This window comes from Lycorma delicatula, chromosome 10 (assembly GCF_047948215.1).
Source record: "Lycorma delicatula isolate Av1 chromosome 10, ASM4794821v1, whole genome shotgun sequence".
Classification (NCBI taxonomy): Eukaryota; Metazoa; Arthropoda; class Insecta; order Hemiptera; family Fulgoridae; genus Lycorma; species Lycorma delicatula.
Genome location: NC_134464.1, coordinates 79858849 through 79885750, shown reverse-complemented (window position 1 = coordinate 79885750; position 26902 = coordinate 79858849). Strand labels below are relative to the sequence as shown.

The 26902-nt window shown below is 28.9% G+C and overlaps 2 protein-coding genes across 2 annotated transcripts in view; one reads left to right on the top strand and one right to left on the bottom strand.

The window, feature by feature from the left end:
• The window catches only part of Setd3 (SET domain containing 3), a 250971-nt gene that overhangs the window by 44604 nt on the left and 179465 nt on the right, over positions 1-26902 (top strand). The gene's annotated exons all lie outside the window — the stretch shown is intronic.
• LOC142331612 (uncharacterized) lies at positions 36-19153 on the bottom strand. The gene is made up of 3 exons (XM_075377641.1): positions 19031-19153; positions 13368-13475; positions 36-3183 (listed from the first exon to the last, which is right to left on the bottom strand). The coding sequence occupies exons 1-3, from the start codon at positions 19151-19153 to the stop codon at positions 166-168; spliced, it is 3249 nt and encodes a 1082-aa protein (XP_075233756.1). The 3' UTR covers positions 36-165.

Here is a 26902-nt window from a genome sequence, read left to right as displayed (position 1 = left end):
CGAATAAATAAGTCATTATTTGCTTTAAGTCAGTCTCACTGGTTGTTATGTAATAGTAATATATAACTTTTTATTTCTGTTATAATATTGTACTATTTTCAGTATTACACTTGTTATACAACAAAGTCATAGTATTGTTTTTAGTTCCTTATATTTTAAATTACATCATTCATACTGGAATGTTTTTCTTAGTGTTCTCCATAAATAATAATGCCTATTTGAGGATGTATTTGAATGAATACCTTGTCCAAAAACTGGTGCTCGATGCGGTTTGTTTAATACTGGACTTAAACTACATTGACTGCTACGAAAATCCTCTTGTAATTGTTCACATAGTATATCTCTTCTACCACGTAATCTAGCATTACGTTGACGTAATCGACACGATACCAATACAGTTAGGAACCCGATTATTGCTAGACCTAATATGGCACCACTCGCTAATATTGCCGATTTTACACCTGGTGGTATACGTCGAATTTCTGAATAATCTTCATCTTTCGTGTTACCATTTATATCAGCAGTTATTTTACCTGCTGCATTATTACGAGGTGGATCATCTTTTTCATTAAATAATAATACTTCATCTATATCAATTTGTTTCGGTCTTTTAGTTGTTATTGCTATAATTAATTCTTTATGTTCACCTTTAAACGGTTTTATGTTATCGACATTAAATTGTGACTTCCAGTTTAATAATATTGTTTTATTCTGTTTATTTGAAATTGATTTATGTTCAGTTGTTTTATTTGATGGAAATTCAGGCATACTTTCAAACAATCGTGGTGCTCTTTTGTCATTGTTGTCATCGATATCATAGTCTTTTTCAGTAATAAATGTAAAAAGTTTTGTCTTTGATGATGGCGGTAATATTGATGAAGTAACAAGCAGTTTATTGTCATATTTTGGTTTATATTGGGGTATTTTTATTTCTTCATGGTTAAGTGTATCGCTTATGAATTTTGGGAATGATTTTAATACACCTTGTTCTGGAAATTGTATATTAGATGTATGTGTTGGTTCCAGTATCGGGACTGTTATTACACTCGCTTCAACTTTTAATTTTGGATTTTGTCCTTGATCTGTGTTGAATCTTGGCTCTGTGTTCTTAAAGTCGATTTGTGATATCGGTTTTACTGTGGTTGATGTTGTCATTGTTTGTACTGTTGTAGTTGTTCTCGGTGTTCGAGATGTTAATGGTTTGACTGTTTTTGGTATAACTGTAGTTAATACTGTTGACGAAGATGAAGATGATGATGATGATGATGATGAAAATACTACTGTTGTCGGCGGTGATGTTGTCATTTTAGTTACAGATTCTTTTGTTGTTGGTGCTGATGAACTAAATGTTTGTGGCTTTTTATTTAAATTTTCTGCAAAATATAATTGACTTGAACCTCGTTCTCTATGTTCTAAAAGTTCTGTCAGTGTCATATTTCTTAGTTCTAATATTCTTGCTAATCTAGATGAACCCGTTTCTGATTTTATTAAATCTAATATCTCATCTCTTATATTTGGTAATTCTACACCGTCTAAATTTAAACGATCGGAAGTGTGGTTATTGTTGTTTTTATCATCAATTTTTGTTGTCGTGGACTTAGCTGAAGTTTCTGTAGTTGATGTCATCATTTTTAATACTTCATTTAGTGTTACTTCTTCAAGTAATTTCATCGGTGATAATATTTCTGGATTTGTTTTAAATCCACTCGGTAATAATGTGCTGGGTTCTATTTCATTTTTAATTTCAGTTTTATTTAATATTCTGTGTCTATCTCCTGTGTTCTTCTTTTCTGTATTTAGATGCGTCGATGTAGTAGATACTGTTGTACTAGATGTAATTCTATCATCTTCAGTTGTTGTATCGTTAACTTTTTCTTTTAATTTTCTTCTCATTAACGCTGATGTTGCTGGTAGTTTACGTGAACTTGAAAATAATGCTTTACGATTTACTGTTATTTCTGATTGTTCATTTACAGGTAATGATGATTCTTTCTTTAGTTTTTCTGTATTATATCTTGTATTACTATATGACTGTGGTAGTTCTGTTGTCGTTCTTAATGATTTTAATAAATTTTCAGAATTATTTATTCTACTATGTAATTTAAACTTAGGGCTAAATCTTGATGATGTCTTAATTCTTTGTGTTGTTGTCAATTCTGGTAATGATTCTGTAGTTGTACTAAAAGCTTTTGTTGGATGTACAGTTGAATCAGATGTATATTTTGTTGATTCAGAATGTAAATCAGAGGAATGTCGTGTTGAATATGTCGTCGAGTAATGTATTTCTGTGTGGTTATTTTCTATCGGTTGATAAATTGTAGTATAATTTTCTGGTGATCCAGTAGATGATTCAGGATTCTTTCTCATTGATCCTGATGGGGTTGTTAATGTTAATTCTGATGATAATGATTCTGAAGTAAATTGTTTAGAATCGTCATTCAGGAATTTGTATGGTATTGTTGTATACATGACCGATTCTGTTACCGTTTCAGAATTTAGTTTTGCTTCAGTAAATTCTTTCAAATTAGTTTCTCCTTGAGATTCTTCATTAATATTGAGATCATGTGGTTTGGATTCAGTTGGTATTAACTGACTGCTTGTTTCTTCAATAATTGGTGGTTCAGTTTCTACTCTTATTCGTTTTCTTCCGCTACCTTTTCTGCGTTTTCTTCCTTGAACCGGTTCAGGTCGTTCTCGTTCATTATTGTATTCAGATCTTAATTGATCATCATTAGTTTTGTCCGGTACAAAATCTTCATAACGTTCATCAATTCTTGGTGGTCTTCTGTGTTGTCGTCTCCTTTTACCCGGTCTTCTTCGTGGTTTAATTTCTTCTTGGGTTATAACCGGTGAATCTTGTGTATCTTCTTCATGAATTCTTTCAGACTGATACCGTGGTTTATGTGGTAATATTTCATCACCATGTTGTTGTTGACCTTCTTCTTCCCATCCTTCTTCAATGAATGTTTCTGGTGTTGTTGTTCTGGGACGCTTTCTCATTCTTCTTCTTCTTTTACCATTCGATCTTGATCTGCTTCTTGGTCTTGGTCTTTCTTGATCCATTAGCGGACCATTATTTGGGTGTTCTTGGTAATTTGATCTTGTATCTTGTGATTCTGATGGTATATTATCAGCATCTATATTACTGGCAGAAACTTCGCTGTCTGATGTCTCACGCCATCCCTGGAAAAATGATAATAAAATCCAGGTGAATTTATTTTAAAAGCTTTAAAATTACTTGACATTATTTTCATAAAATTATAGTTAATACATTATAAATAATAGTTATTAGTTGGTTATTTATTCATTTACTCAGCAACTAGACTTTTGCCCAATTACAGATAACCCTTCTTTGTTAATTCAAACATGAGAGATGAATTTTTGTAATATAAAAAGGTTGACTGAAAATCAATTCATGAGTCAACCAGGTAAAATTCAGACTACCACTCCAACATAAAGGAGTTTTATGAGAAAGATAATTATGAACATTGCAGCTGAAGTTGAATTTTTAGGAAACTCAGAGAAAAAATGTCTAAGTTGTATCTATTTTTCATAATATTCTGTTTTATTTTATATCTTTATTTTATATGTAATTTATTTTTTCTTTATTTTATATCTCTTAGAGATTATATATGACTTACAACATCACTGATTGTGTTGTAAAATAGTAATAAACTCTTCTTCTTATTTTATAAAGCTTGATTAAAAAATTTATGATGTAACTATGTATGAAAAAGATTAGGTATCTTTGCATTACATGTACATGTGCATGTTTTGTTGTGTGCAAATGTATTTAATTGTGTATATATATATATTTTAAATTCTATTAATATAAACCACCTGGTACAGAATATTGAGATAAGACATATCGTATTTAAATTAATACACAATTTTAGTATTTTTAATAAGCAGTTTAATTAAATATTTCATTCATGACAGGGCGCAGGATCCCATGGAATTACTTTAATGGTAAAATTAAAGTATTAAAAAAAATCAGTGGGCTTTTACAAATTTTTATTGACATCTTGATATGATGATATCATTGTTACTATGATTCCTGCTAGTGCCTTGTTAATTCTTCTTTCCCTTCATGTCTAAATCTTATATGTATCATCTGTCTTTGTTGTGTATTTTCATTGGCTTAATCTCTCTTTCATTTTCTGTCTTATTTTAGTATAAAATACTAACAGCACCTTTTGACAACTTTTCACTATACCAATTGTTTTCCCGTTGCTTATTCTTGTGGAAACTGCAGTGAAAATTTAGTCAAAATTATTGTTATATTAGTTGAGAATAATGAGAGAGGAAAATGTAATATCTAAAGTAAAAATAAAGTAACATAAAAGAGGGCAAGGATGGCTCTGAGTGACAACAGAAAAATACTGAATTCAAAATGAAAAACATAAAAGTTTGAGCAATGATATAATGCAAGAGAGGAAACAATGTAACATACTGTTTTACTTTAAAGTATCTAAGCTTATAATTATTATTAAATATTTATTTGTTTATATATACTCCTTGTAAAAATATAAAATTATATTTTAGGGCTACTTTAGAAACTTGCAACTAGTTTTCAAAGATAAAAAATTAACTGTCACGATCTCTGTTGAATTGTTGTGAATTATGTAGACTGATATTTAGTAAATTAAAAATTGTAACATTTCTTCCATACATTTATATTATGAATATCTTACCTTCGGTATAAAAAAAAATTTCATTTAAATTTAAAAAGTAGCAATATTCACTTACTTTAAACCAGATCGGAGAACTGTTTCTGTTATATAGTTATAATAGTTAGGTTTATGAAAAATTACCTTATTATAATTCTGTTTAAATTTTTAATAAATAACCTTAACAATCTTAAAGATTTTTTTATAAATTTATTTAAAATCAAATTAAAAGACTTTTATTAAAAAAATATATTGTTGATGATTACATTAGTCTGAACTTCTTTGCATATTTGTTTAATTTTCACTTAAATACTGACCAAAATATTTTTAGATAGGTTTTCTTGCATTTCTTGATGTTTCATGTCCCAGGATTCTCCCCCCCCCCCAAGGGTGGAGGAGTTAAGTTTGTACATTTGTTAGCGTGTTTGAAGCTTTAAATAACTTGTTTAAAGCGTGTTTGAATAACTTTTGATTGGATAAACTGGTTTCAATGAGATTTTGTGCAGACTCATGTATATGAGGCAATTTTTTGATAAAATTTTGAGATTAATATCTCCAAATAAGGGAGTTTTTTGGAGGTCAATTTACTAAAAATTTTGCAAACAACCCCAGTTTATATTAAGCTCAGTCAATACATGCGTGCGTACTTATCTTGAGTGAGAGAGGCAATAAAAGTTTAAAAATATAAATTTTTTGAAATTTTCAAAATATTTTTGGTTTATTTAAACTTTTAATATTATTAAAAATTGAAATAATAAACTTTTAATAACAATATTATAATAAAATTTATTTTTAATTCACTCCCATTTTCAAAAAAATAAATCTTAAGCAACTTTTTATTGGTTGTGGAAGATTTTTGAGGTGGGGAGTAGAAAAAAAAAATACCAATTTTGTAAATGTTCAAAACTTGTTTTGGTTTATTTAAACATATAATGATAATTTTATAATAAAAGTTCATCATAAATTACACCCCATTCAAAAAAAAAATTAAATAACTTTTTTCATGTATCATTATTTTTCCACTGTTTAAGAATAAACTAAATAACCAATTTCAGTAAAGTATTTCAACTTTGTTGTCATCTTTTTTATTTTGCGTGTTCAAGCCTAAGCTTTTATCAAGTGATTTTGGTGATTATTTTTTTTTATGTATGTTCTTCTGATTGTCTCTTAGTAAATTTCTTCCAGATAAATAGGGGAAATTTTTTTAAAATAAACAATTGCATGTTCATTTAGATGTTGAAATATTTTTCAGTTTGTTTTTCACTGTGTTTCTGTTTAGTACTGAATATTAATTATAACCTAAGTATAAATAGCTGAATGTCATTCTGGTATTAAAATTATTTTTATTTTTTTGGCAAAAATTTGAGAAAATTAGTTAGATATAATGAGGTAAAAAATAATACATTTTTTTATGTTATATTCATAACTCAAATTTGGTAGTTGTTTACTTTTATCTTCATCTTCCTTTTCTTATTTTTATCAACATTCTTATTTTTGCATATTTTACAATTGACTTTTTTTGTACGAATAAAATTGGTAAACTTTTTGTTTTTAGGCGTACTATAATAAGAAAATTAAAAAAAGTATGACTTTTAAATTAGATTTGTTTTTTTAATAATTTAATATGTAAGTTTTTATATACGATGTTTTTTCATGTCATCAGTAATTTCTAATGATGTGTTTCTTAAGATAAGATAGAATTTCTTATGATTTTGTTTCTAAATACTTCTTTATCATTATTTTATTGCACGAGCGTGCATACACACACTATTTTTAAAGTAGAAAAAGGAAAGTTGAATGTTATTTATTTATTATTTCATTTTTTTATGTAAGTAGAGCAGTTGTGTGCTATACCTATATGATTTCTCATACTAATCTATTCCTTATATTCATTTACATTAAAAGGAATCTGACACTGTAATGAGCCATTTATATCATTGTAATCATAGTGCCATAATGGATTTTTTTTTATTTGTAAATATAATTTCACTATATTTAATATAATGCGTGTATTATTATTATTTTTATTTTTATTATTGTTGTTTTGTTAGCATTATTAACATGCAAACTTGAAATATAACATCATTAATATAAAATTTGATCTAAGTATGCATTTATTTTCATTTTGATTTATTGTGTTTTGTATTCATCAACTTTTTTCTCTAATGCACTAACACTTTGCTTATTTTCTTTTATCTGTCCTTTGAATTATTATTCAATAGATTTACTCTTTATGATTATACAGTGAATGAAATAGTTTTTTATTATGTAGTTTATTCAATTTTTTCTAGTTACATTAATTATTATAAGGTCTGTTGTTGATTTTATATATTATTCCAATAATTTTATTGATAATTATAAATAAAGAAAAATATCAGTATGAGGTAAATTGTTATATTACTTCCATGTTTTTAATCTCATTGTATTAAATGTTAACATTAAAGAATCTTTCTAGTTAATGTATTTGTAAATTTCCTATTTGTAAAATGTGTTTGATGACAATTTATCTAATTATGGGTCACTTTTCCTGGGAGCAAAACGATTGGAATCACTCTATAAATTACTCTACTTTTTACACTTCTTTTTATTCCTTCTTATTCTATAATCTAATTATCATTAAATTTTTTTTCGATTAACTCTAAATTTTGATTTATAGGAACTTAGCTAACTTAATAAGAACTTTATTAATAATTAAATGGCTCATTTCAGTGTCATGTACCTTTTTAGTATAAATGAATAAAAGCAATGCAGCATTCCATTAGTATGAGAATAATTATTAAATCTTTTTGTTTAAAAGAACAACTTTTTGTTTAATGAACAACTTTAAAAAAATGAAATGTTTGTTTAAAATCAGTTTTAAAAATTGACGACATGATGATATTCAACTCAATTGAAGAAATAGTTAATTATGAAAAGCTTTTGGAAAAATATGTTTCCAACTTTACAAAAAATGGTTTGTTTTTAATTTTAATTCTCATTTCAACAGTTTTCTTTATGGATTTGATGTTAATTAAAGATTCTATTCTTTTATATATTTAAAATTTTACTATTATTTATTCAACTTATAATTTCATAAAACATAATTAATGAATGATTTTAAGTTAGATATTAAAGCATTTTGTCATTTAAAATAATAAATTAATGTATCTCTTTCTGTTTAAAACAGTATATAAAAAATATATTTTTTTTTATACAATATATGTATTTGAGGTTTCCACCACAATTTTATTAATAAAAAAAACCATTGTTAAAAATGTTTATGTAAAAGGAAGATGTAACATCAGTTTGATTATTTAAACAAGGAAATGCTTTATTAATTTTATTCATTCTTTTTTTTTTTGATTACATTAATTATTTCTTACATTGTTATAATGTAACAGTGTTTCTTTTATTATATTAATATTACATGTTACGTATCACACGTGCATTAATTATTTGGTATATAAATATGTGTGTAGGTATAAATTACAAATATAATCAAGCACATTTACTTAACCTAAAGAACACAACATTACTGTATGGATACAAAACATAAATCGAGGGAAAGTTATGTATTAACTTCTGAACAACATTATCTGTGTGTTTATATATGAGAATACGGAAGTTGTATTATTTATTATTTCAAATTCTCACAATCAACCGGCACTCTGGTCGCTTACCTATTTGTATATTCAATCTTGTTTTCTTTCATACAAAAGGCTAGACATGCATATGCATCTCTTTTTTTTCTGTTTTATTTTTAAAAGTTTTTTATCTTATTTAGTAATATGTATTTCATCTTGAGGTTATTTCAACTATTGAGGTTATGTTGAAATTCATAAAGAATAGCAAAATTATCTTGAAGTTAAGATCGTTAATTGAAGATTAACAAAATGTTATTTTTGTACATTAATAAAATTGTCAAGATTTGTACGAATGAAAAATTCTTTTTTCCAATTTTTTTTTCAATTAATTATAAATCTTTGATTAATAAAAACGACGAGTATTTATATCATTTAGAGTGTAAATAAAGTTTATTTTTACTTTTTTCCCAAATCTAAATGATATAAATACTCGTAGTTTTTATTAATCAAAGATTTATAATTAATTGAAAAAAAAATTGGAAAAAAGAATTTATTGGTAATTAGATTGTAGAATTAGAAGGAATAAACAGAAACATACAAAAAAAAATTGAGTAATCTCTAGAGAGTATTAAAATTAGATTGGTAATGACAGTTGAAATAAGAGTAAATTGTAAAACTGTTGTACCTGACCGAAAACCAGTAATGATTAAGTATGTAAACATTGTCATACTAATGCACGTTGTGGCTGAAATGATTATGTTATACGATACATAAGTGCGAGATGTGACACCACAGTTAATTAACTACCTGTGTCATATCACATAATTTTTTATTAATATTAAAATGTATTTGATTACATGTGGTGAGTAGCCTTTAAGATATTTTTTTAGTTATCTTTTAGTTAAGTCTATTGTAGTTACTTATCTTTTAATTTAGTTAGTATTATATCGCTGGAATAAGAATTCATAGTGTTCATTTCCCATCGTTCATTTCTTAAAAGATTTTTGTTAAGATGTTAAAATAATGTGTTTATCGTAATTAATTTTTAGTTTTTACCAATAAATTGATATGGTTTAGATGTGATGGTAGGCTGTACTGCTGATAAAGTGGTTTCTTTTTCTTTAGAACTAACTATCTATTTTGATTGTGTATATATTCATTCATTCATAGTGTTCTACCATTAGGTCAGGTTCTGCCACGGCTGCTGCTCTCCACCTCATTCTCTCTTTTTCTAACCTCTTTGTTTCAGCATATTTTTCCTTTTCCATAATCCCATCCATCATTTGAGACTTCTTCCTTCCTCTTCATTTTCTTCTATTCACCAGCCTTCTGCCGCACCCACTAAAGCCAGTTCCTTTTCCTATATTCAGTCACCCACCATTTAACTGTCCTCTTCAATTGTCCTTAATAATTCCTCATTTGTTACATTGTCTTGCCATCTGACATCTTTCTGTGTCACACCACATCTCAAATGCCTCAATTTGTTTTCTGTCTGCCTTTCTCATCATCCATGTTTCAACTCCATCACACTCCAAATAAAACATTTCATTAATCTCTGTCTTATTGCTAAGTTTAAATTTCCACACAGTAGTCTTCCCGTTTTATTAAATGCCTGCTTACTTTGTGATATTCTTGTTTTAATCTCTACTGTACAAGTCAGGTCATCAGTTATAAAGCATCCTAAGTACTGAAAGTGAGGGTAGGAGTGAAGTCTCCTACCCTCACTTTTATTCTCTAATCATGTTACAGCTCTTTTATTAGGCACCTTTTGAGTCATCTCCCTTCATTTTCAAGATTAACAGAGTTATTTATTCCATCTAACACTGTCAAACGCCTTTTCTAGATCGACAAATGCTATCCTCCATGTATCTCCACTATTACTCCATGTATCTCTCACCTATTACTCTTACCACGTCTATAGTGTCCTTTGTTCCAACACCTCTTCTAAACCCATACTGTTCTTCCTCAATACTACCATCCACTCTATTGTGTATCTTCCTATTTAGAACCCTTAGCTCCATGTGATATTATACTAATCAACAACTTGTTCTTAATTATTTGGCGCCGAGTTAAAACAAAGAATATTAGGAAGAACTGAAAATTTTTTTTTTATGAATAATGCTACCCTTTAAAATAAAACTGTTCATAAGACACATAAATGTGAGAAACTTATTTTTAATAAAAATAAGAAAAAGTATGCAAAGAAATAACGTAGGTAATATAATCGAGTGTAGTAAGCTAGGTCTCTGTGGTATGCAGGCATATGTATTATTTTTTTTACCCTAAGTTTTCTTTATTATTCCCATGAACTTTTACATAGAAATTTTTTGAATATAAGAATTATTACATAAGGTTGTTAAGCAATGTCATCATTGCTTATTAATGTCATCATTAATATGAAAAATATATGCAAATCTACAGTGTTGACAATGTATTTTTGTGCTAAAATATATTTCACTTAAATTATATGGGAAAAATTGTACTGTGAAAATACCAGCGGCAATTCTTCCAAATAAATAGAATTCGTCGAATCGTTTATGTGAGCATTGAATAGTTTCTGAAGATTACAAAAATTATCTCAGTAAAAACGTATGTATTTCATTTTTGAAGTCGAAAAAAGAAATCACAAAATAAATATAGTTTTCATACAATATATATAATGGGACGCCGATTATCCGAACTCCGATTTTCCGTATATTAAATTATCCGAATTCCGATTTTCCGTATATTCAATTATCCGGACTTCATATCCGCACTAGGCAATTTTAATAAAATTTTTAATACATTACTTTAAAAAAATCTAAAATACTATTCAAATATAGCTTTGCTTCAACAGAAAATGTATATACATCGATCTTCGTTTTTAAATTGAATTTTTTCCTGTTCGTACAAAATATATTTTCACAATATTTTTGCAATATAAATTCGTAGCACAAAAAATATACGTATGTTTAAGGTTTTGTTAGACTAATAAAATTAACTTTTGAAAAGATTGATGGAACTACATTAATCAGTCAACCATGAACTATGATGTAATGATTTGTATCAAGGGCCATTCACACGAAAAACCTCATGAATGTTTGTCTATCGCCTTGGACTGGCAGGAACGAAAAAAAAGAATGCAAGTCTATACAGATTCTTCGTTTAAACGATTACGTGATGTTGCAACTCAAAAGAAAGTTAATATTAAAGTAAGTACAGATTATAGATTTAAAAAAAAGAAGTAGTTAACACACAACTTTTTAACTCAGGCTTTTTAATGTTTTTTTTTGTAATTTTTTTCTTAGAATTTGTTATTTAATAAATCTTTTAAATTACATTTTGTAAAATTACTATAAAAAATTTCGACTCGTTGTTTTTTTTTTGTATCTATTTTTCGTTACATTATATAAATATTCCAAGTATCTTTATAATTTTACTGAAATACATTTATTTTTATATATATATATTTTTTTAACTATAATCCTATTAAACGTTAGAATGATATGTCCAGTACTACGATGAATCTACTTTAATTTTCCAGTTATCTGGATATCTGATTACAAAGGTCAGATCGAATAATCGGCGTTCTACTGTACTTAAAATATGTAATGATTATTTAATTTTCACGAAAACATTTCTACGAGTACCGTTATAAACTTTCTAATGTGATTTTATTTTTATTTAAAAAATGAATATAATGTCCCGTTGTCCATTATCGATGGTGTGTCTTACTAACACGCACAATAGATGGTTTTCTTACTTTGTCTTCATAATAAAGATAATTTATTTACTCTTTCATATTAATATGTTGCCATAATTAAGTAAGTATCTAGTGGTTTTATTTTATTTTATTGATTTTTTTTTTGACAAATCTAAAAATTCATAACACGTATGTGCAGTGGAAGATAAAGCAATAATTTATTATAATTATTATTGATTTAAGAATACAGATTTCATTAATTCAAATAATAATAGTCCACAGGGTTGATACTATACAGCGGATATCGGTGTACTTTGGTGTTTGCGGTTCAATTAGCCACACGTCTCAGGAACGGTCGGCCCGAGTCTGTACTAGAGTACACCTTATTTACATGTCATATCATCCCTATTTCATTGGGTTGTGGAGGGGTTGCTTATTGTTCACTAGTTGAACAGATTGCAGCGTATACATTAAAAATAATAGTAAACGAATGTAGTGACTGTGAGGCCACATGCTTCAACCCATTTCTACCCAGTTTTCATTGACACAACTTTCTGAATGAAGTTCATTACCCGTTGCGTTCATCGAGATGAATAATACAATTTATAGTCAATCCTTTTTGGGATTTTTTGAAATCTCTTTTAAAAATATCATCAGAGTAATCTTCTTTCTCATAAAAAAGGGTGGTGCTTGGGCTTGTTTGTTTGTTGTAAGTGCTCATATTTTTATTTTAAATGCTTGGCGCAGGGCGGACCAGTCGTGGTGCACTGGGCGGCTGCGCGCAGCTCACGAACGGTTTATACTTCTCGAACGATTCATTCGTTCAAACGATTTATATTTCTTGATACGAAAGATTTATCTAAAATTATATTTGTATTTCGGGGATAAAAAAGGAAAACATTGGAGTTAGAGCTGTGTTAAAAAACAGCTAAAAATGTTCAGGATTTTGTAGCTTTTCCTTGTAAACGTTTTTGCTGTTGTTAGTAAGCTAAATTCATGAACGTTATTTAGTTACAGTTGGCAAAATAATGTGTAATGAAACATAAACCATGTAACATTTTCGAGGCGGGCCATAAACCCGCTGTTTTCCTAGTCATTATAATATGAGACGTAAAGAAAATGTTTTGTTTTAATTGCAAAAAAAACACGTATGAAAGATAGTACGGGTTTTTTGTTCATTTAAATTTTAATTTAAATAACTTAATAGCTGTTTCTTCTAATTAGAATTTAATTTAATTCTTTTTAAATTAATTATATAACTAAACGAGAATTTCTCCTATTTTGAAAATCGTTATATTTTTTGTGTAGTTTTGTTATGGTTTTCTCAGATATTTTCCTTTGTGTGGTAACTCTCTCAGCTCCAAAATGTAGGTTACCAAAATAAAATTATATATTTTAGGCGAATCTATAAAATTATATTAATTTTATACTACTTTTTCGATATAAACTTACCTGATTTTGAGTTTGTGGATTTGCGGCGTCAGAATCTTCGACGGCATTTCCTAAAGCTAGAAAAGTGACTGCAATGAGTAACGTCAAGACTAATTGCTGTAGTCCCATCTGAAATTAACAAAAAGAAAATTGTTTAAAAATTGGAATTTTATCAATTTTTGTGTTATTTTCACATTATAATAATATATTCGTCTAATGCAAGATTAAAAAAAATCGTACCAGTTATAAAATTGGGTTTGATTATTTATTTATAAATCTACATCTTGTTAGTTCTTTTTTTTTTAAATACATTACTAATAAAGTTTATTTTTGGTTTCTGAATAAGATTTTTAGACTCTTTAACAAGTGATGATTTCGATATATTTGAAATTTTTTTTTTTAAGTGTAACCCCTTGAAAAATAGTAATATGTATATAAGCAATAATATCGAAGAGGATTCTTCTCACTGTTGATGAAAAAAGGAAATACTTTATCGTTTAGAAAATAAAAAAGAATTATAAACTAATGCGCATTTCGATTGTTAATCGATCGTCACTTTCATTATCATTATACGCAGGAAAATTAATTGAAGTTTATACAAATAAGAAAAATTAAACTAAATTTTTTTTTAAAAACTTGCTTTATACTTTTTGGTCATACTTTAATAAAATTATTTATTATTCATTGCGTGAGTTTAATTGGTAGGTTAATTTGGATTTCAAAGGATATCATATATTGAAATTTCTAATATATTTATATTAAAATTTTCAAAAATTTGATATTTAGAAAATATGAAACTAATTTTCAATCAAACATTTACTATACAAAGTAACGAAATAGTCAAGGTTTTGATTATTGAAATACAATAGTAAATTAACAAAACTTTTTTTGCCGCTTATATACATTTTACAAATTTAGCCCTATACGGGGGGGATGTTTGCATAAGTAACGGTGGAATATTGTATTGTCACCTGATCTTAGTAACTGTGCATAATTTCATCAATCGGCAATGTCAGGAAGTATGTTAAATTAAAAATACAAGATTTGAGAACAAACATGAAAAAAAAATTGAAGATTGAAAAAAACATTGTGAGATAAAATAAAGCAAGTAAAAATAAATAACTATAGGAAAAGTTTTATTTATAAATATTTTTATACTTGAAAACAAACAGGACTTTCAAAAGGTAAACAAAAATACTGGTTATAGACGTAATTAATAACAAAATATAAGTATTAAAAATTAAAAACCACGACTACAAAAAAAAATTGCTCTTTAATATAGGATAATTAAAGAGCGTGCGGGTGACAATTTTGTATATATTCGTAGTATTATAACCTTTTTTTTTCAATTTTTTACCTCCTTATACGAAGTAAAGGGAGTATTATGATCTCGAAAAATTTCGATTTTCATATTTCAACGGAAATATCCATTTTGACTATCCCTGAATACAATTTGACTAGTTTTGGCCTTAACGTCTGTACGTACAGAGTACGTATTTAACAGACGTTTTTGACGTACAGACGTTTTTGAGTTATGGTAAAGTATCTTAACATAACTCAAAAACGATTAACCGTAGGATGTCGAAATTATTGATTAGGACTGCTGTAACATCTAATTGTGCACCTCCCCTTTTCATTGCAATCAACTGGTACAAAAGTGTCCAAAAAAGTCCAAAATCCAAAAAATTGGAATTTCTGACTTTTTATTAACTGCAGTAAAAAAATATTGACAGCTCTTATTGACAGCTTTTCAAAGATATATCATAAGTGGTACTTATTTTCATTGGTTCCTGAGTTACAACCAAATAAAAATTTAATTAATGAAATATTTGGATCTTACAAGGGAAGGCACATCGATTCGAATCAGACTTCTTTTTTCTAACTTTTTTTTAAATTTAAATATATTGATTTATTAATAATTATCAACCTGTGATTGTAAAAAAAATTATAATAAATAATAAGTCAATAATAACAATAAAAAAATATCAGAAGTTATTAATGAAATAAAATTTTATTTACTTTTAAAAATGTGTATATGTAATTTAATAGGCGTACAAGGAAGTCATGTAGTGTCCAAATCAGATTTTTAAAAATTTATTTAAACATATATATATATATATATATATATATATATATACAGCCTATGACACTCCCGATAACATAAGGATTCCAACACGGGGTCATAATCTAATTCGGTTCAGCCATTGAGCTGCTACGGTGGAATAAGCGTACGTACATACACCCTAAACACATTACACTCCTTTTTGAACAGTCCTGTAAAAATACAAAAATCGATACCTATAAAACGTTACAAAAAAACGTATTTTTATCTGCGTTTATTAAAAAAAAACCGTATAATAAAAAAATTATACAATACAGCGTTTTGGTTGGTTTAAATCACAAGTGAAAAAAAAACCGTACATTCTAAACCACTTTAACTTCCACTCGAACTGGCCGATAGAACGGCACAATTTTTTTTTTCTTTATGTTTAATGTTTAAGTTCTTTAATGTTTTACCTTACCGATTTTTTTCAATAATTATTTAACACATGCTTTCCATTTGCCCTAATGGAAAGATAATAAATCGTTTTCCGTAGATCACCGAAGGTACAAATAGAAAACATGAGCTTAATTTTGATATTTGGATAATTATATATTCTTCGTATTTTTGCGTTAACGAACTTAGTAATTGGATGATCTCTTAAGAAAAAAAATTATTCCTTTTTCTTTGGTAGTAGTGGATCATAATCCCATTATATTATTTGTTATGATTAAAAATTGATATTGATATGAATAATCGATTTTAGTATTGACCCGATTAAAACGATATTACAATAAAACTTATACGTGAATAATCTTAGAATAAATTATTTTAAAACTAGTCGAAAATAAGCATTGTTTTCTACGGTTTATTTTAACATAAATTGAGATTAAACGGAAGTGAAAATATTATTTTTTGTTTTCTTTACTTGAATTGTTCTTTTTTCCCTTGTAATTTATTCTAAATGCATAATTAGATTATCTGTGAACGAGTAACTTGTTTATCGGCACTTTCACTATATTGCACGGTATTTTTCTTTTTTAACTATTTCGCATATAAATTATCTTGTTTTAATGGCAAATTTAGTTACTCTTTTTATTTATTTTATTGTTTATATCAGACTGGTTTAAATGTATTACAACAATAAAATAAAATAAAATTCGACTTATTTTTTATTACTCGTTTGTATGTTACTTGTATAGGTTTTATTTTTATTTTTAAAAAATTTTTCTTTGTTACTTTTAGTTTAAAAAGTCTTCTACTTACTACTCTGATTATAGAAAGTTTAACTTTTATAAAATGCATTAGCTTAAACAAAGAGTTTTTTATCATTATTTAAAAAATCTGATGTGGACACCACATGACTTCCTTGTACGCCTATTAAAGTACATATACACTTTTTTTTAAAATGAAAAGTACATAAAATTTTATTTCATTAATAACTTCTGATATTTTTTCATATATTTTTTATCGTTATTGTTCATTATTAGTTATTGTAATTTTTTTTACAATCAGATGTTAATAATTATTAATAAATCAATATATTTAAATTTAAAAAAAAATTAAAAAAAGGAAATTAAGACGTATTTGAACCGATGTGCCTTCTCCTTGTAAGATCCGAATATTTCATTAATTAAAATTTTATTTGGCTATAACTCTGGAACCAATGAAAATAAATACTACGTATGATATATCGTTGAAAAATTCTCAATGAGGGCTTATTACCGGAGAAAAAGCTTATTACTGTTTTTTTGGACCCTTTTGATCCAGTCGATTCCAACCAAAAAGGGGAAGTGCACTACTAGACGTCTAGTAGTTCACAGTTCTAAATAGTAGTATCTAACAGTTCTAAATCCAAAATTTCAACATCCTACGGCTAATCGTTTTTGAGTTATGCGAGATACATACGCACATACGTACGTACAAAGGTCACGCCGAAACTAGTCAAAATGGATTCAGGGATGGTCAGAATGGATATTTCCGTTGATATCTGAAAACCGAAATTATCGTGATTACAATATTTCTTTTACTTTGTACAAGAAAGTAAAAAAGATATTTATTTGGTATCTGTCATGGAATTTTAGGTCTGTTTTTAATATTCTTTTCACTTGTGATTCGGGAGGCGATTAAGTAATTAGACTTTTTGTACCTTTCATTGGTTATTCTCTTTCCCGGTTGATAATAAAAAAATGGTGTGGTGTAAGACATGAATTAAATAAAAACAAAAAATACATACACTTATATTATTTATTTGACAAATTCTCCATTAAGGTTCGATGTCGAATCGATGTTCAGTTTGTACCTTTAAAACATCTTCTGTTACGATTGTGATTTGCTTACTTAATTCTTTCAAGTAATTCAGATCACATAAATTTCTAGCAAACAATAATTTTTTATGAACCTGCACAAAAAAATTAAAAGTGGATTTTTTGGAAGGTAGACCTTTTTGACGTCTCCATTTACTAAATGTTTTTTTAGAGATGAAATGAGAATTTTTCAGCGTGTGAAAATGCCATGCCTGATCGGGATTCGAACCCGGGACTTCCGGATGAAACGTCGAGACGATACTACTTACGCCACGGAGGTCGGCACAAATCTTTCATTCTAAGCCTGGCTAACGAAGGCATTAATTGCGGGGAGTGGACCATCTTGTTAGAAGCAAATTCAATGTAAATTGTGGAGGTCATCCGGATGAAGAAGCAGTAGCCATTTTATATACAGAGATAGACATTTACATCAATGGACTTTTCAGCAAAGAAAAAAGGCCAGATTACAAAAATTTTTCATTAAACCACGTCAAACATTCATTTTGCTCTGTAGTGTGCTTTTTAGAAAATTAAATGTCGGTTTCAGATCCTTGTATTCATAAATTATTAAAATTACATAATTTAAAAACTATTCATTTTCACTACTTTTGATAAAAGATTTAACGGCGAATTGGAAAGGTTTCAGATGGTTTTATTTTTTGCAGTACTTGAGTTTTGTATACATAAAAGGGCAACATTTTATCAAACTATATGTTTATGGATTATGAGTTTACTTTCTTTCTTTATTTTTCCTGTTTAGCCTTCGGTAATTACCTTTCAGATAATACTTCAGAGGATGATATGTTGAGTGTAAATGAAGTGGTGTAGCCTTGTACAGCCTCAGTTCGACCATTCCTGAGGGGTGTGGTTAATTGAAACCCAACCACCATAGAATACCGGTATCCACGATCTAGTATTCAAATCCGTATTAAAATAACAACTTTACTAGGACTTGAACGCTGGAACTTTTGACTTCCAAATCAGCTGATTTGGGAAGACGCGTTCACCACTCTGTGGGTTATGAAAGAGTTTACTGAACCAAACAAAAAGTCTTATTTAACTTATCTGTCGGTAAATGATCATACTTGTAATAAATATTTGAATTTAAAAAAAAGAAATTTATTTATAATCGCATCAACGATAAGAGTTATTAGTGACTTCAATAAAACTAAGAGTTCATAAATAATTGGGCAATAAACACCAAACACTGGATTATAAATATTGAAACAGGAACATAACCGCTAGGCTGTTTTCACTGCGCACCGAGTACTGTCTAAGGGATCTCACGTAAGAAAAACCACTAAATTAAATTCTTTATCCTACTATCACAGAGAAACCGCAACAGTTTTATGACGCATTTCTTCCGGTTGAGCAAACCCTTCACATCTGAATCCAGGTTTAATTGACGACGAATAGTCCCGAACATTAGGCAATCTAGGAATAAGTGGTTTACTGACCATTTTACATTGCACGACTCACAGTTCTGCTGATGAGTTAAGTGGGCATGGGTTAGCTTCGTATGCACAATCCTCAGCCGAGTCAGGATGGTTTCGTCTCTTCTGTTGTTTGAGATAAAAGGTTTCTCGAAGACGTTTTCCCGAGTGTCATATAAGGCCGCGGGAGGACTCGGCAGCTAGAATTTATTCCATTGAGTACGTGGTTAACACGGACTGTCTTTGTGAAGTCGCTTTCGCAAGTTAATGCCAATCGGAGGCCATTTGTTACCGCTCTCTTGGCAGCCTCATCAGCTCTCGCTCGTTCTCAAGGATACCGCAATGGCCGGGACTCGTAACATACCACTTTCTTGTTTGATACGTTGACGCAATTTATTAATTATTTTTGCATTGTAAGAATGTACTCTTGAAGACAAAGTTACTAATGTGTATAGGTAAAATAAAAATAATAATAATTTTCTATTAATAACCCCAAAATCAATAACATTTTTAAAAATTAACTATTTTTTTTAACATTATTGAAGTTCAAATTATGTTATCTTAAATTTTAATAATGAAAGAACGGTTTGTTAGATTATAATTTTAAAGCTTAGTTGTGATATTATAATTTTGTTTTGATTGTGCATCGCGTCGTGTTTAACGGTATAATATTTTGTTCGTTTTTATTACAAATTTCTGTTAATAAAATTGAAGCGTAAAAATCGTATAAGGTCTTGTTTATCTATTTTTAAACAGGTACCATTTAAAAAATAAAATTAATAATTTCATTAATTGGTTAACACCAATCATTGGGTGTAGGTTTTGAAATTTAAACCTTATGTAAATGCGCAGAACGTTCAGTAGTCTCGTTACTAGCTTTTCTACAGTGTGTTCATCTTAAAAGAGGCCTCGTCACAGTAGTTTACACTATACTAAATGGATATTATTTGTTAAAATGCAAATATTGGTGTGCTGTGAGTAAAATAATGTGGAAGATTTTTGTACGACTGGAGCTAGAGTGGGAAGGTCTGTTTATTGCCTGCACATTTGAGTATTGCCGGTTTGTGTTGAGCATTCGATTTTGAACAAGGTTGCATAATCGTGTGTTGTTGTTTGTTAAAATGCGGTTAACTGTTGAAGAACGTGTATTCGTGACGGAAACTGATTTGGAGAGTAATCTCATTTTGTGTGTCGGCGAAATTTCAGGGAGAAATTTGAGAAAGAAGCACCAATGAGAAGTGTTATTCAGAATTTAGTTAAAAAATTTGTGAAATAGGATCGAGTTAGACCAGAGATGGGTCAGACAGGGGTTAGTTTTAACGACGCAGGTCGTATAGGACATTAAAGCGTCAATTACAGGATCTCATAGAATTTCGCTGAGACTAAGGCGGGAAAAGAACATTTCACTATGTTAACTCACACTGCAGTTAGGAAAATGCTGAAATGTTATTCGTATCGAATGGTGGTTTTCCATAAGTTAATTAATGGTAATTCTGTTAAAAGTGTTCACTTCTGTCAGTAGTTCAAGAACTTCATTAAACATTGGAATTTTACGAGTAGATTAAGTGTTTTTCACAGATGAAACGTGGTTTCACCTTGTTGGGTATGTTAATAGTCAAAAATACCGGACCTGGGGTACTGAAAACCCGCACATTTTCTTTGAATCTCCTTCCTTACATCCACAAAAAATAGGTTGTGGTGTGCGTTTTTAAGGACCCTTGTTTTTTGGAAAAAACAACTGGATTCTGCCGTTTACCAAGAATTTATCCAAAAGTACATAGCCGTACTGTAAGCGGATGAGCGCGACTGCCGGTTGCAACAGGACAGGCCCACTTGCCATACAGTTCGCTTTACTACAGGATTTGTTTAGTGGAAGAATCATTTCTAAAGGATTGTGGTCACCAAGATATCCCCTGAACGTCCAGAATTCTTTCAGTCGAGTTACTTAAAAGAAATTGTATATAGGAGCAATCTATAGACCATATAGGAATTGAAGATCAACAATGCCGATGCCATCCAGGAAATAGGCAGAGTACAGCTAACAAGAGAAGATAGGAACGTGGTTAAACGTATGACAGATACATATAAGTGGATGACATCGTTTTCAATACCTTCTTTAAATTATTATATAAGTGTTTGCCAATAAATTATTATTTATAGACTAAACTAAGTGATGGGCCTCTTTTAAGTTGAACACTGTATAATCATATCTTTGAGATAGTATTTCCGTACATTAGAATTTATTTATTAAAATTAAACACAAATTTCATCATTTTAATAGGTAATTTACGTGCGTTTGTTTTTTAGAAGGGGATATTTTCGACATGAAAAGGTAAACGTTTGGTTAATAACGATTTATTTGTTAATAAATCCATATTTTTGTTTTGTATAATGATAAGTGTGAATTGTATTTTAAGTGAAAGTATTCCGCTGTTCTTAAATTTATTTCTGTTTTTATTTCCCGTACTTCCTTATTGAAAGTCGGTTCATAAATATATTTTTATAAATTATTTATTTATTTTTTTATAAGTTGTGATTCTTGTAACTTATAATAGATGTAATGGTAATAATAATAATAATAATAGTAGTTATAAACTCGATAATAGGTTTCAAAAAAAGAAAAAGGGAAAACATGATTTTATATATGGGTACATTTTGATATAATTCATATTTTATCAGCGTTTAAATATAGGACTGATTGTAGATGAGTTCTTTAGTAAGATAATAAGAATTCTTTATAAAATAAACTTGTTTTTTGCCGTTTTAACACGCACGATCAATTTGTTAATCCGTTCCTTTTGAATTATGGTACGTGGTATAGTTAGTTAATAGCTTAGTTATTCCTGCAACGTAATCGATTGATGTGAATACACACACACACATACAGTATATGCGTTTTTTTTTTTTGGTTTTTATTGTGTTTTTTTTATTACATAAAATGTGTAACATATACACGATGTAATTAATATTAACAGATTTTACTTGTTCCTAATTTTTTTTTGGATTATTTTATAAGAATCATGTTTCGCTATCTCTCTCTCCCTCTTTCTCTCCTTTTCGTTTAATAAATAATCAATAAAATAATAATTCTATAACTCTATTTTTTTTTTGTGTTATTGTATAATAGTAAAAAATCGTTGAATTTATGAAATTTTATGTAACACATTTTAAGGAAATAAACTTTTAATATATTTTATTTCATTTTTATACTTATAAATAATTTAGTTTTACGTTTAATTTTTTTTTTTCAAATCACTTTTGGACCACGTTTACGTAATTTGGCTTTTTTCTTTTTCCAAAACTTCCTCATTATCTTTGCTTGTTTTTTCTTCTTTCTCTCTTTCTTCGCCGAGATTTCTTTTAGGTTTTATTTTTTCTTGAGACTTCATCAGTCCCGTGAATGAATCTCTTTCATAGATAGAATTTTTGTTTATCTTTACTTCGTAGAGCTCTTTTTTCGAATATGTATCAATTATTTTTTGTATTTTTTTCATTTATAAAATTAAATATGTTCTTTGTCGGTCTAATTAGATACCTTTTAAAATGTTGTCAGTGTTTTCTTACTTAGTTGTTTCAATATTTTCTATTTTTTTTTATGTAAGTCTCTTTCGCTTTTCTTAGTGGGTAGATTCCATTCTTATGTTTCGGACCATGTATTTTTCTTTCACTGTACGATTTTATTTCCTTTCAACGAAAGATTTTAATCGCGTTAATTCAAATTCGTTTATTTCCGTAATTTCCGTTAATTCTTGTTTATTCGAATAATCTCGTTTATTCAAAAATTAGCAAAATTTTTAACTTTGCTAATATTACTTCGCTAACGATCTGTTTTATAGCGTTTTAAATTTGCTTTTATTATATGGATTTTAGTTACCTGGCTTCATAGCTCTGATGCTATTCTGCAAGAAAGAAAGTATGATAATCAGTCAAAATATGGGGTATGGGTTTTTTGCATTTCTCGACGTTTCATGGCTCAGGAACCCCCAAAAACAAAAAAGGGGGAATATTCGTATCTACGTACGTATGTACTTGTGTTGACGTTTTAGAAGCTTTATAACTTTTGACTGGATACACCGATTTTGTTGAAATTTTGTACATATACTTTTGTATATGGGACATTGGTGAAATTTTGGGGTCAATATCTCTAGGAAGTGGTCTTGACAGTTTTTGGGGTCAATTTTCTCAAAATTTTGCAAACATAACTCCACTTTATATTAAGTTCAGTCCACGTGTGCGTGCTTATCTTACTATTTAAAAAAAAAAATTGCCCCAAAGTTTTCCCTTCCACAAAACTCGAAAAAAGTTACCTTTTTATTAATTTCGTATTAATAGTTCAAGTAATACAAAAATAAAACATAAAAAAAGAATACGTTGAGGCGCCAATATTGGGAGGAGAATCGATCAAAGTTTAAAAATAACGATTTTTGGAATTTTTAAAACTTTTTTGGTTTATTTAACTAATAATGTTAAAAGTTTAGTAATATTTATTTATTTAAACTTTTATATTATTACATTTTAAATAATAGACTTCTAGTAATAATATTACTATAAAATTTCATCATAATTCACCCCCTACACCAAAAAAAGAAATCTTAGTTAACTTTTTTAACATTTTTTTTTAAATTTTCTTCCAGTTTACACAGTAAACATAAAAAATCTTAAAAAAAATTTCTTGGAAGATGATTTTAGAGCAAAAAAAAAAAGATTAAAAAATATTATTTTTTATAACATATATATTTATATAACATAATTTATATTATTATAATGTATATTTTGATTGAAAGTATGGCTAAGTTGGAAGGAGTATTAAATGTTTCGTGTTCTTTGATGAAGAAGATAATCATTCAGAAAATAAACGAGAGAAAATAGAGTTAAATATTAAGTTATGATAAGTCATAAAATTTTGTTACTTTGGTACTAAGGATGGATTAAGCAGATAAGATGTAAAAAGCAGTCTGGCATCAAACAAGGAGAACATGCAAAAAAAGAAATCTTCGTACATCAAATATGAATTTGAAAATTTAAAATTCCTTAAAGTAGTCCTTAGAAGTTTAATGCTTTATTATAGCAAAACATGATAAATAGGGAATTGAGAAAAATAAAGAAAATAAAATTTTCATATCTGTGATTACAGACGGATTTTTTTTTTTTAAATAAGGAGGTTGATAAAGTGCGAAACAAGAGATTTTATGACGAATTTGGAAAAAGAGAAATTTGTAACCGGAATCTATTTAAAAAAAAAAAAAATAATCAAGGATGTCGAGTCGTATGTATGCAGAGTAAAGAATTTTATTGTAGAAGGAAGTTTAGAGAGTAGAAACAGCAAAGGAAAACGACGATTACATATATATGAAACAAATAATTGAGGATGTAGGTTGTAAGATGTAGATTGAGGCTAAAAGAATACGTTAAAAAAGAAAGGACTGGAGAAGTAAATGAACAAAGACTATAAAAAAGTAAAAATATAGAATATATGTTCTGAACCTTTCCGATATTTTAAATTCTATCTATCCTGTGGTTTTAGTTTAATTTTTTAATTAATTTGTCACTTCCGGTCTGTAATATAACGATCAACATTTTACTAATTGTACTCTCTCTCGTGTTTTAAATGTATATATAATATATACATGTTATTATGGTATTTATTGATTCAAGTATGTATGTAAGTGTTACGGACAGCAAAGAATCTCAAATGTAGAATATCTGCCGATAACTGTTTACCCTTCTCATGACTGTTCTTTGTACATGAAAAAAAAATGAATGTACATGAAAAATTTACTAAAATAATAATAGACAAAACTTGAAAAATTAGATCCGAGATTAAAAAAAATAACCCTTTTAAAAACAAGCCCGATTAGAATGATCCAGCAGCAAGGGACTCTGTCCAGGTTCTGCGATAAAGTAGGGAGTAATAGACTCCTGCCAACTTTGCATTCCATGAAAAATTTAATCTAAAACTATTAGAAACTAAATTTAAAACTATTAGATGTTAGATAAAAATTTAAATAGTTTTAATAAATATAAGCATTTCCAATCGAAAATAAATACTATATTTAAAAATAGAGAGGAAATAAATTTATTAAACGATTAATTAATAAATTTAGGCTCTTTTTAATGAAATACTCTTTAAATTTTAATTAAATTCTTTCAAAAAAAAGCTGAGAACACAATTGTAAGACTCCCGTCACGCGGGTTTTTTTCTGAAGCCCGGCTTCAGAAACACAGAATTAAAAATATTTATAATTTTATTTAAATATAATTTTTTTTGTTTATTTGGAATGCAAAGTTGGCGGGAGTTTATAGATTCTCCCTTCGGATCGCAGAACCTAGACAGAGTCCCTTGCTGCTGGATGATTCTAAATCGGGCGTGTTTTTAAAAGGTTTATTTTAAGTGACGGGTCTAATTTTTAAAGTTTTCTCTTATTTAATATTTTGTATTTTTAAGGACGGATTTAATTGCATTCCAATCCGTTGTTAAACCAGCGTTATCGAACCCATTTTTATGGGCCGACCGCGGAAGGCTAGGCTTATGCAACCTGTCCTCCTGACGTAATTCCCCTTCAGACCGTCCACTGAAGTCCTTTCGGTGCTAACGCTTCATAGGCTAGCAGGAATACGCCACAACGGGGCACTAACTATATGGAGGGAGCAATGCGCCCCCTTCTCCGGAGGAGTCGCAATTGCTGGTTTAAGTTAATTTATATGTAAGTTTTAAAGGAGAGGTTAGGTAGAAGTGCTTCATCCACTTCTGTTATGGCTGCCTTTCAGAAAGCATCTCTGCTGGGTTCTTTTCCGGACTCCAGTCCGTGATGTTGGGACGAGTAGAGGGTCTTCCTTCTTCTTCATCTTCTTCTTCTCCCTCTTCTTCTTCCTTGTTTATTTAATCCAATGAATCCAACTAAAGCGCGCGCGCATACCGTATTTCATTCGCGAGGGTGTGACGGTACTAGCGACCACTTTAAAAACGTTTTTGCACTTGAAATATTATTGATTTATTTAATTCTTTAGTTCACCTGTGACATCACAACATAGCGGACAACTACAACAGCTGTAAATCAGTGCCACACTAGCGCTCCTTGTGGTGAGAGGGGTATTATTGAGGCAGTATACCCGCTTAGACCCACCGGGTTGGTCTAGTGATAAACACCTCTTCGAAAATCAGCTAATTTCGAAGTCGAGAGTTCAAATCCTAGTATAGACAATTGCTTTACTTGTAACTACTTTTACTACTAGTAACGTTTACTACACTAGTAACTTTAAAAGTTACTACTTTTATACGAATTTGAATACTAGATCGTGATACGGTGTTCTTTGGTGATTTTTTTTTCTTTTTCCTGTTTAGCCTCCGGTAACTACCATTTAGATAATTCTTCAGAGGATGAATGAGGATGATATGTATGAGTGTAAATGAAGTGTAGTCTTGTACATTCTCAGTTCGACCGTTCTTGAGATGTGTGGTTAATTGAAACCCAACCACTAAAGAACACCGGTATCCACGATCTAGTATTCAAATCCTTGTAAAAAAATAACTGGGTTTACTAGGACTTGAACGCTGGAACTCTCGACTTCCAAATCAGCTGATTTGGGAAGACGCGTTCACTACTAGACCAACCCGGCGGGCTTCTTTGGTGACTGGGTTTCAATTAACCACACATCTTAGAAATGGTCTACCTGAGAATGTGCAAGATTACACTTCATTTACATTCATACAGATCATCCTCTGAAGTAATCCTGACTGTAGTTCCAGAGGGTAAACAGATAAAGGAAAAAGTATTC

Bases quoted from the DNA above. Each gene is read 5' to 3' on its own strand.
- LOC142331612 (XM_075377641.1), bottom strand. From the start codon at position 19,153: ATGGTCAGTAAACCACTTATTCCTAGATTGCCTAATGTTCGGGACTAT. The intron at 13,476-19,030 runs GTTTCTCTGTGA...TGTTAATTTCAG, and splicing joins TGCGTCATAAAACTGTTGCG to ATGGGACTACAGCAATTAGT. The intron at 3,184-13,367 runs GTAAGTTTATAT...TCATTTTTCCAG, and splicing joins ATCCACAAACTCAAAATCAG to GGATGGCGTGAGACATCAGA.